We start from the raw sequence: 11855 nt of genomic DNA, 5'->3' as shown, positions 1-11855 counted from the left end.
GCATCCTGACTTAACATTATATGTACAATAATTATTCATACACTACTGTGCTGTACACATTATATTACTATATTTTATTTAAATGGGATATCAATGGATGAGCTCATTATTATAACTTACAACTTAGGAGCTGTGGACAAAAAAAATTTACTGCTCTATATTTTCTGGAGGACTATGGCTATTTTGAATATTTCAGTTTGATTAAATTTTGTCAAACTTATGATCATCAAGCATAAAGCAGAGTTGAGTAGCAGACATTGCTGCACTATTGTATAACCATCCTAAAGTACATTTCTGAGCCATAATTTCTACTCACCCTCAAAACCAAACCCTGACTGAAAGAAAGCCACAGCCAGGATTTCACACCAAACCAAGATCTGTTGTTAGCAGTTTGAATCTTTTCTAGACTGCATGAGTAACAATATTATTGCGAACTGTTCCTCATGTAGTCAAGCAAAGCTTCAAATTACTAACTGAACACTGGACAACAGGTTTTCATTTGGTGTGAAACCCTGCTTACAACTTCCTTTCATAATCAGGTAGAATGAGAGGATGAGCATAAACTATGGCCCATGTGTCGGTTTATATATACTTATATATGTAACTTTCCCTTATCTTGGGGTTTTCCATCCTCCAACTAATGAAAAGAGTGTAACAAGATGAAGATATTGGTTGAAAATATATTAACACACTGTCTTGAGAAAAGTAATTACTAGTAGGTAAAATTTATACTGCTTAAGCATGGTTATCACATTATTAAGAGACAATAAAGATAAAACAATAACAAACTCAGCTGATGATTAAATCTGCTTTGATAAACAATACTACAAACACATGTGCTCTGTGAAACAAAACAGAACACACATGCACAATGCACACACACACACACACACATACACACAAATATATTACTGTATAAATTATGTGTGCTAGCCCTTTGTACCTTGTAAAAAATTAAACAAAAACAAGAAGAGTTTCATCCACAAATGTGTGGGGTTACTCACTACCAACACATATGAACACTACAGTTGGTGTTAGGATATTATGTTATGGGCAGAAACTGAACAGCCTCAACATACCATGGCTTCATGTTATTTGTGCTTTTACCATGTAATAACATAAAGAGCCACAAAAGTTTTAGAGTACCCATGCTGTGTGTCAAATATTGTTTTGCCAAGTCTCTGAGACTCCATGCTTAATGTGAGGAGACTCACATTATGAGTGACTTAAGGCTCTTTGTTAACCACGTTCTCTGTAATTTTGTTAGGCCACTAAGGCTTCATGTTATATGGTGGTATGTTATGTTACAGTCTGTTGTGGGGAAAACTCTTTGGCACTTACTTCCACTGGACTGGCACTGCTCTCACCCTCGTCTAAATTTACCGTCACCTCTACAAACCTCTGCCCACTCTCTTCTTCTTCTTCTTCCTCTTCTCCTCCTTCCTCCTCCTCCTCCTTCTTCACTGCCTCATCCTGCTGACCTTCGCTTGTCTCTTGAGGCAGTTGGTCTAACTCCTCTTCTTGGCTCCCACTCATTTCTGGATTAATTTGAGGATTGTTAATGTTGTGATTAACACTGCTAGTGGTAGAAAAATCTGCACTTTCCACATACTTACTTATATCTGGATTGAGGTTTGTCTTACTGTCATCAGCACTGTCTTTATAACTTTCATCTTCTGCAGTGATATCTTGAGCAATGTAGCTATTAGTACCTACGACATCATTTCTAATTACACCCTCACTATATATGATGTGAAAATAGTGGTCAAAATCATCATTCCTCCTCCTCTGATCACCACTATTCATACCAACAGTATCACTAATTTCTAAATGATGGCTGTTGTCTTCGGGATTAATTTTGTTCAAACTATCTTCACTGAATGCATCAAGTACTTCTCCATCATCAGTAACACCAATTTTCATACCGCACTCAGTCAGACCCATATTACCTGAAATTGTCTCACTAATTTCCCTGTCATCTATACAGGCATCACTGATACCCTTAATGTCAATGCCATCTACACAATTACCAATTGATCTCGTTGACTTTAATTCAGCTTCAGTACCCACATCACCATCCAAGTCGTATGGGTCCAAATGTTTAAGAATGATGGGCTCTAAGTCAGCTTCAACATCAGTTCCGGAACCAACACCACCACCACCATTACCATCATCATCATTATCATTAATGCCAATATCATCAACAACTAAGTTGTCTTTATTGTCAGTAAGTGCTGTGTTAACAATCTGATTTACTTTCCTATCACTTCTATGAACATTACCATTATAACTATGTGCTAAACGCTGAGAATCATTTCTAACAACCTCATTTTCCATTTCATCAATTTCAATAGCATCATCAATGATATTCTGATTGTTGTGATCATCACCAACATCAATTTTATTTACTCTGTGCAAGTTTTTTTTTGAATTATCATTAAAATCAATTTCATGGCCTACATTAGGTAAAACTCCAGTATCATTCTTGAAATCAACATCACTGCTACTACTGTCATTATAATTATGACTATGACTATCAACATTTCCCCTACCAGTATTTGTATCACCATCAACAATATTACCATCAATACTACTATTATCATCACCACTTCCTACAGTACTATCTTCACAGTCACCCTTGTATGTGTAGCTGTATTCAGCTGCATCTATTCTATATATAGGATCACCTTCATTAAAACTATTAAGTTCCTTAATTTCATCCAAGACATTATCAATTATTACACTGTCACTGTTACAATAACCAAAATCATCACACCCACCATAATCACTGTCATCATTATTATTACTGTTATCATCATCATCATGACCAACCTCAAGAATATCATAACGACTATCCATTACACCATCATTACCGACTTCCTCCCCATCACTAATGACTTCATTATCTTTGTTATCACCATCATCACCACATGCATCAACACAGATCATTGTAACATCACCGTCACCACCATTACCATGACTAACCTCATCATCATTCCAGGTACCATGACCAATATGATTAGCAAAAGTAAAAGTATCACCACCACCACTGTCATGCACATTACTATTCAGATCACTTCTATGTCCATCTACATTAAGATTATCATTAGCATCACTGATATCAATGTCATCTCTCATATCATCATCATAATTACCAGCAGCTTCTTCAACATATACATCACTATCAGCAACTTCCACACCACTACCACTCCTAACAACTTCCACATCATTATCACTACCAACAACTTCCACACCACTATCACTGACAAATTTCACACCACCATCATTACCAACAACTTCCACATCACCATCACTACCAACAACTTCCCCACCACTCTCACTACCAACTTCCACATCATCATCACTACCAACAACTCCCCCACCACTCTCACTGCCAACATTTACATCGTCATCATTACCAACTGCTTCCACACCACCATCACGACCGACAATGTCCACACCACCATCACTACCAAAAACTTCCGCACTATCACTAGTGACTTCCAGAACACTATCACTGCTGACAACTTCCACGTCATTATCATTACCAAAAACTTCCACACCACTATCACTACCAGCAACTTCCAAACCATCATCACTACCACTACTAACAACTTCCACACCAGTATCACTGCCAACAACTTCCATACCCTCATTACTGCCAACAACTTTCACACCACCAGCACTACCAACAGCTTCCACACCCTCATTACTGCCAACAATTTCCACACCACCAGCACTAACAACAGCTTCCACACCACCAATTATACCAACATCATTCACATCACCATCAACATTCAAATAAATGTCAGCATTTTCATTGCTACCACTATACCCAACATTATTCTTATCACCTACGAGACCATGCCTGAGACTACCACCGCTGCTATCAGCATTATTCACATGACCATACATGTGACTATCACCATTACTAACAATCATTAGACCATCACCAAAACTCATATCACCATCCCCACCATCATCAACACCAACAATGACATCATCATTCACATCTTCCTCATCATTAACACTGCAATCATTACCAGCATCTTCACCTGTATTGCAACTACTGCAAAAGGCATTGCTGTGTTTGGAGCTTTTGAAACTGCTTCCCTTTTCCCTCTTCTCATCAGCACCAGTATCAGAAGTAATTTGTTTACAGTCAAGAGGATCAGGAGTTTCACTTGACATTTCCTTAGGCATAAAGCAGCCAGGTTCAGGGAGCTTGGGTTCTGGCTGAGTTTCTTCATCTGTCTCATCTCTGTTAGAGACTTTTGGTACTTCCATTACTGGTTGTTTAGTTTGTTTGGATTTTAATTTGGGGGTCTCAGGCTTTGTTGCTTTTTCATTACCCTGCCTAGATGTTTCTTGATGCTGATTATCAAAATTCTTTTCTCCCTCTTTTATTGTTTTTGTCTTTTTAGTTTTAGTTTCTCCTTTGGATGAGTCCTTTTTTTCTATAACCTCCTTCTCTTCCTCCTCAAAATCTTCCTCTTTAGTATCTTCCTTAACTGCTCGGTGTATAAACCCTACTCTGTCTCCAAGCCATGTCCAGTCAATGTTTTCTTCTTCCAGGTTCTTAAGAAGGAAGAGCGCTGGCTTCACTCTAACCTGTTAAAGCAAGAACAGTGAGACATGAAAGATATGCATTGTAAAGTTTCCTTCTTCAAATGAAAGCCCAATATAGTATGCCAACTTTATTCCAGACCCTATAAAATTCAGTCTATACTATCCTTAAATTACCATACAGCATACCTTTACCACACTGGAACCTGTCACAGCATCGAAGTACTTATAGCAGAGACCTCACTACAATTTTCAAAATACAGGTAGGTCCTGCTACATGAGCTCTCATTGGAAGAGAAACTGATGATCTGAGATACGGCTATTCAGACCTAATTTCAGTCTTCCGATGAGAAAAAAGTTGAGGCAAGAGGGAGACCTTTAGTTTCCCCTGCAACTTTCATATCACCACCATTTTCTCTTTCATGTCTTGGTGAGACAGAATAAGCCAACCCTGGTGGTGGTGAAGAGACTCAACTAGACAATGGTCGTATAATTTTCAAGTACAGGTCTAAATTATCGACAGGGATTACATTCCTAAGATACTGTTGATATGCAGATCCTGCAGATAATGACTGTCCGACGGACGCCTTTATATAATCACTGCGTAATTCTTACACAAACATCCATATGTTAAGTTGATAAGATTTTTAATCATTAAAAATGCATTTCCTTTATACATACCATTCCACCATATGCCTGTATCATCTGCACTGAAAACTTGTTCAGTTACAAGCACTAACTATATTGTTGTTTATTAAAAGTTAGCGTGAGATGCCTATGTGGAAATGAGTCGAGACAAAAGCAAGTGACTAGCTACATAGCTATGTGAGACAAAGGGGACAGGTTAGCACAGCCTGGTGCATATTAAGAAAAAAATTTATTATTTTCCACAGAAGGAGCTACAGTACAGACAAAAGAACATTTTGTTCTATTTAACTGTCTATTAACAGCACCTTAATCCCATAAGGGGTGGCCACAAACAAATTGCCTCCATGTTACCCCGTGGACTGTGCAACTACCTTTTTTTTTATCCCACCCAGTGGTGTGCAAAAAATGAGAAAAAAAAAGTTTTTGTTTGTTATAAACTTGAAGATAAACATCCAGGGAATCATCTGGTGAAAAAAAGAAAAAATTCTCTCCTTGTTTGCATAGCACCATGCATAAGTTTGCATAGGGGTGAAGTAGTGGGAAAAAAAAAAGAAAAAAGTTTTTGCTTATTATAAACTTGAAGATAAACATCAAGGGCATCATCTGGTTATAAAAAAAAAAAAAAAAAAAAAAAAAAAAAACTCTCTCTCTCTCTCTGTCTTTGCATAGCACCATGAGTGTATTTGTGCAGAGGTGGAGTAGTGAGCAGTGATACACAGCCACTGGAAGGTTAGCACAACCCGAGCTGTGGCTCGCAACACGACACTTCCCAGCCTGAGCTACGGCTCGCAATCCACGGGTCACCCTGTCCCCCGCCATTTCACTGCCCTCCCTCCAGCTCACACACCCCTCTTTCGTATACCTTTCTACTCCATTTCATCCTCAACCTCCCCCTCCCTCTCCCACCCCCCTCCATCTCACTCACATACAATCTCCTCATTACTCTCTCAATCTCCATCCTCTCCTCAGGGCCAAACCACCTCAATGTATTTCTCCCAATGCTTTCTATCACATCTACACCATAATGCTCCTTCACTTCTTCATGTAACTCCACATGGTCTTCTCAAATAACTCATTTCCACTGCTCTCACTCTACGCTTGTGTCCTTCCAACAAGGTCCAAGCTTCACTTCCATACAGCAGACTTGGTATCTCAATACAATCATGCAACAACATTTTTACTTCCATGCTCACTTCCCTATTTCTTATCACTGCTTTCAAAGAACCAGCAACCTTTCTTCCCCGTTGTACCCTTTCATGCACTTTATCCTCCTAACTTCCATCCTTACTCATCACACTACCCAATTTCTGTACTTAAATGCACTCACATTATCCATTTCCTCACCATCCAACCTCACAATGCATTCAGTGACTTCATTTCTCTTGAATACCATAACTTTACTCTTTCCTATATTCACATTTAGATTCCATTTCTTACACACACTCCCAAACTCATTCACCGAGCCTTGCAGTTCCCCTTCATCTTCACTTAACAATACAGAATCATCTGTTAACAGAACAGGAAGTTTTCAAACACTGCCCTCTCTCATTAGGGCTGCTCTAACATCCACTGCCCTACCTTGTACAGTAGGCTCGCCCAGTGCGCATCATCACAGTGCACAAATCGCATTGTGCGCGAGTGACCAAAAATCATAACGAAAAACCTTGAATGCGCAAGTTTACCCCACAAAACACGAGGTAGAGGCAAGAAGTGGCTTAAAAACGCCGTTTTCCATCAGTATGCGACCCCCCCCCCACACAATGCGCCAATAGTGACCTAGAGGCTCATGAGGAAGGTGCTCAAGAGGAGTCTACAATAAGATATCGCCAATAACAGCTTCAATAATAACGTTTTTGGCAATAACAGTAAGTTAGAATAGATACCCAGTTTCTATAATAATGATGTTTATTTCGTGAATACCAAGTTGTTATACTGCCAATACGTCTGTCACGAGGCGGCGCGATTTTGTATTCGAATAAACTCGTGACATCAACTTTGGTGGGAAACCGCGAATTCTAGTGGCATCCCAGTATTTATCGCTCAGTTTAACCGCTACGTATTCACCCGATCGAGAGTGTTTTTTTCAGAACATTTTTCACTATTTCATAAGTGATCGTCCTTGTGCGCTATGTTAGCACCTTTGCTGAGCGAATTGCGGGTGTGTATCGCTCACACTCATTGGCCATTAGTGCGGCCACGACACTCGCCTCTTTCTCACGATTTGAAGTCAGTCAAGATTTGAGCGCCGTGAAAGCAGGTTGGGCCCAGTGCGTAGCAGTGCCGCCGTTGTCCAGTTCCTGAATTTCCACCTAGCGTGATTGGCAAGAGACTTAGCGTGTGCAGCGTCCTTCCTCAACGACACCCAGTCATCTGCTTGGTCCACTTTTCTGACTAGTATTCCTTTTCGTTTTTCCTAGGTTTAAGAGTTAGCTTTTGAGTGAGCGAGTGCGTGCGATCTCCTGATTTTGAATTCATTTTGAAATGTAACGTAAATTTATTTTATTGTGATCAATAAATTTAACAGTTCTTTTTCTTGAGCTTAATGTAATGTAAACTCATGTTTTATTTCCCATATTAAGCTTATTTCATTTATAGCTCCTAGTTTGCATAAATGCTTTGCTATTCATAACTGGTACTTAGGCCAGTCCTTTTGTATTAAGCTTAAAATCCGTTGTGCAACCAGGAGTTAATGCATCAGCAAGAACCTATTATCATTAATAGCGTTAGTTATTGATTGTCAGGGGTGAAGTCACTTTCTCCAGAGGCTAACAGTACTAACAAACAGCAATTGTGAGGAGTTAGTCTCTGCTGTGTACTGTTGAGAAAGTTTATAAATTCTCGTCCTTAGAGAATCGGTGAAGTAAGCTGCATAAAGTAATCATTGCTTGATTTTCACAAGACAATTCATTGTCCTGTTCTCAGTATTATTGAATAATTATTCTTTAATATTATATTCATTAAAAACTCCGTGACAATTGGCGACCTCATTCCAGGATATTAACTCCTAGCTCTAAAGTTATTCACGGAATAATACTCACTCATTCATACTTAGATATTTATGATTAAAGTCTATAAGCACTATCTTACTGGTGATTATTGATTCAGTTCTATTAATTTACGTAATAGTTGATAGTCAGTTGTTTGTTTAATTTTCTTTACCAGTTTAATTAGATAAAAACAGGTCACCACTAACCTGTGCCCATATTCTTTGTTCTTGATTACTGACATCTCTCTTTGCAAAAATCGCAGTCAGTACTGAGTCGCTAGTTTATTTAGATTGAGTTAGTATCATGGCTGCCAACGCCTATGTACAGGAAGCTAAAGATATGGGCCTTAATGACCCAGAAAAAATCCAAAGCTACGTCCTCTCAAGGTTTAATTACGAGCAACAATGTGAGAAAGATGCTCATGAAAAACGAGACAGAGAACGAGAACACGAACAAAAACAATGTGAACTCGAGTTAGAACAAGAGCGAGAACAACGCGAATACGAGCGAGAACAACGTGAGAGAGAACGTCAACTCGAGTTAGAACAACGAGAGAGAGAACGTGAATACGAGCGAGAACAACGAGAACACGAACGTGCCGAGCGAGAAGCACGCAAAAAACATGAATTTGAAATGTTGAAGCTCAAGCGAGATTCCTTGGCTTCAGACACATCTGGTGCAGCTGGCCCAAGCTCTATGAGCGCTATCCCTGCACATATTATGGCGACCCCACACATCAAGCTTCCCCCATACAAGGAAGGCGAGCGAATCGAGCCATACATAGCTCGTTTTGAAGACATGGCTCAACCTTACCAGCTGGATGATGCAGCTAAGCGGCTTCAGTTTCTTAGCCTGTTTGAGGGCCCAGCCCTCGATATTCTCCACAGAATTCGTGGAGACAATCTCAAATATGAGATGATGAAAGCCGCACTCGTCAAAGTGTACGGTCTCACAGTTGACGACGCCGAGTGTCAGTTCATGAGGGCGCGTTAACAGGAAAAAGAGACTGCCGTTCAGTTTCTTGACCGGCTTACTGCTTACTTAGATGAGTGGATGGAGAAAGATGAAACTCCTTCCACGCGTGAGGGGATAACTGACCTTATGCTGCGCACACAGCTAGAAAAGTCGTGGCCTACTGAACTTATGGCTCAGCTTAAGATCTGCCAGGTAAGAGATGCCAGCCAAATGGTGAAGAAGGCTGACGCATTCTTCACTGCATACGGGTATCAAACTCGTATGCAGCATACCTGGAACAGGAAACCTGATAAATCTGGGAAACTGTCTCAGACTGAACCCCAGCAACAAGGCCAAAGTCCAAAACTGCAGAAGAAGGACCAGGGGCAAAACACTCAGAAACCTGAGAGGAAGAGGTACAACAGGTACCCTAACCAACAACAGTATCAGCCACGCAATCGACTGTCGGGACAAACCTTTTCAGCACCAGCCCCAGTGTATCGGAGGCAGGAGGTGAACGCAGCCTTCGTTCCTCAGCAGCAGCACGGCGGTGTCGTCCCTAGCAGTACGGGTACTTCCCCACAGTTCACTAGTCCCACGGCGACAGTGAACCCCCCTCCACAGATGGCCAATGCTCCATCTCCCCAGGCAGTGAGTACGACTCCTCAGGTATCAAATTCTCAGGGCACCATGTTTCCCACATCATTTATTCAGCAGCCTAATCAGTGGCTAGCTGCTTCCTCCACAGGCCCTCCCACAGGTGACAGTGCCTTCCTTGTTCAGCCAGGGTTTGTGGGAGACATCCCTGTGAAGGTCCTGAGAGACAACGGGTCCTCAGGTTGCCCTGTCAAGCAGAGTCTAGTTCGGACTGAGCAGTACACAGGTCGACAGATCCAAGCTAACCTTATTGATGGATCAGTGAGATTGTTCCCTGAGGCACGTATCCAGGTGGCATCTCCATTTTACACTTGTATGACACTCGCAGTTGTCATGTCAGAACCTTTGTTTGACCTAATCATAGGCAATATTCCAGGTGCCAAGGATAGTTGCACCGAAGATGACGCTACTCAGACTTCGGCCGAAGTAAAACATGAGCCATCGCTAAGGCGCCAAATTGTGTCACCCCTGTGACCGTTGAGTCGCCGCAAGATCTGATGTGTTGCCAAGATGTTGTTCAAGAACAACATTCTGACCCGACACTTGCTGCCGTATATATATATATATATATATATATATATATATATATATATATCTATCTATCTATATATATATATATATATATATATATATATATATATATATATATATATATATATATATATATATATATATATATATATATATATATATATATATATATATATATATATATATATGTATATATATATATATATATATATATATATGTATATATATATATATATATATAGATATATATATATATATATATATATGTATATTAATATGGTCTAAAAGGGATTACAGTATACAGATAGACATAGACAGATAGACAGACAGATAGATTGGAGCCTCTGTGGTACAGCGGTAGAGTGTGCGTTTCGTACACGGGTGAACCAGGGTTCGCACCCCGCCAGGGTAATAAACTCTGAGAGTGTTCACCCGGCCACGTACTGCATTGGCGGACACAAGGGGTGCTGTAGTTGAACCAGTGACGCTTAGTATAAAGTATGCTTGCACCCAGTCGGCTTGCGCGGGCCGATTACACTTGGTTCCCAGACTAGACACACATCCAAAGCCACTCTAACACTACAATTACACTTACAAGCACTTCTCACCTTACATACAATCTCTACCAGACAGCCTAAGCCACTTGGTAGAGATGCATTGGCTGTATCATCCCGACTTTGGTTGGGATAGGCCAGTCCTACAGTGGATACTCAAACGGCTGATGATGATGATGATAGATAGATATATATATATATATATATATATATACATACAGAGTAGGTAACCACAGTACGCGAGTATATGGGCGGGAAAGGAGGTCGCTTACTAGGAATTCGCGTACTGTGAATACATATACTTATGGGAAAAATTACATACAAGCGGCATGCCCCTTCATCAGTAACCCTTGAGACTCCTTTCAGACCTAAGTATTGTACTGTACAGGGAAACTATCTTAGACATATTACCTAAGATAAAGTAAACCAACTAGCTTAAGGCTTTACTAAATCAACAAGGATATGGCTTAACTAAACCAACAAGAATATGGCTGCTAACCTTAACCCAAGAGGGCAACAGGCTTAATGGAGATAAGAAAGGGATCCAAGACAGGGTGAAGCACCTAGCGTGGGTTTCAGGAGAATTCGCCGTCAAATCAGTTCACCATCACAACAATAACAAGACAATTCGCCATCATTAATGAAGACAGCTAAGGGTGACGCTAGAATATGTACTTAAAAGCGACTACAGCGAGGAAGAAACAAGTTAATTATTGTCTGATGGTGAATTTTCTCAGAACCCTAACGTGCACTTCCTGCACCACTCGCCACACCACTCTCGTCACCAGCACTTTTGACACTTTCACTAGCTAATGCATTCACTTCGTTAACCCCTTAACCGCGGGGCGTCACTTTCGTGACGCTTGGGAGCAAGGGATCATACCGCGAGGCGTCACTTTTGCGATTCTGTGTTATTTTGAATTCGCCCGGGCTTTCAAGTGGTAGCTTGTATCATCTA

At 40.4% G+C, this 11855-nt stretch overlaps 1 protein-coding gene across 1 annotated transcript in view; it reads right to left on the bottom strand.

Annotated features, from left to right (window-relative positions):
* Alg12 (Alg12 alpha-1,6-mannosyltransferase) overlaps nucleotides 1-11855 on the bottom strand; it is a 261057-nt gene that overhangs the window by 19464 nt on the left and 229738 nt on the right. Inside the window, exons 9-10 of the mRNA XM_080283639.1 lie at nucleotides 4056-4611; nucleotides 1342-1538 (exon numbers count right to left, since the gene is read on the bottom strand). Of these exons, the coding sequence (XP_080139765.1) occupies nucleotides 1342-1538; nucleotides 4056-4611 (753 nt within the window). The remainder of the gene's footprint in view (nucleotides 1-1341; nucleotides 1539-4055; nucleotides 4612-11855) is intronic.

The sequence above is a fragment of the Coenobita brevimanus genome, chromosome 98, assembly GCF_032717465.1.
Source record: "Coenobita brevimanus isolate Jiangsu-jjx chromosome 98, ASM3271746v2, whole genome shotgun sequence".
Taxonomy (NCBI): Eukaryota; Metazoa; Arthropoda; class Malacostraca; order Decapoda; family Coenobitidae; genus Coenobita; species Coenobita brevimanus.
Note: the sequence above shows the minus strand (reverse complement) of the source record. Positions and strands in the feature narration are given on the sequence as shown.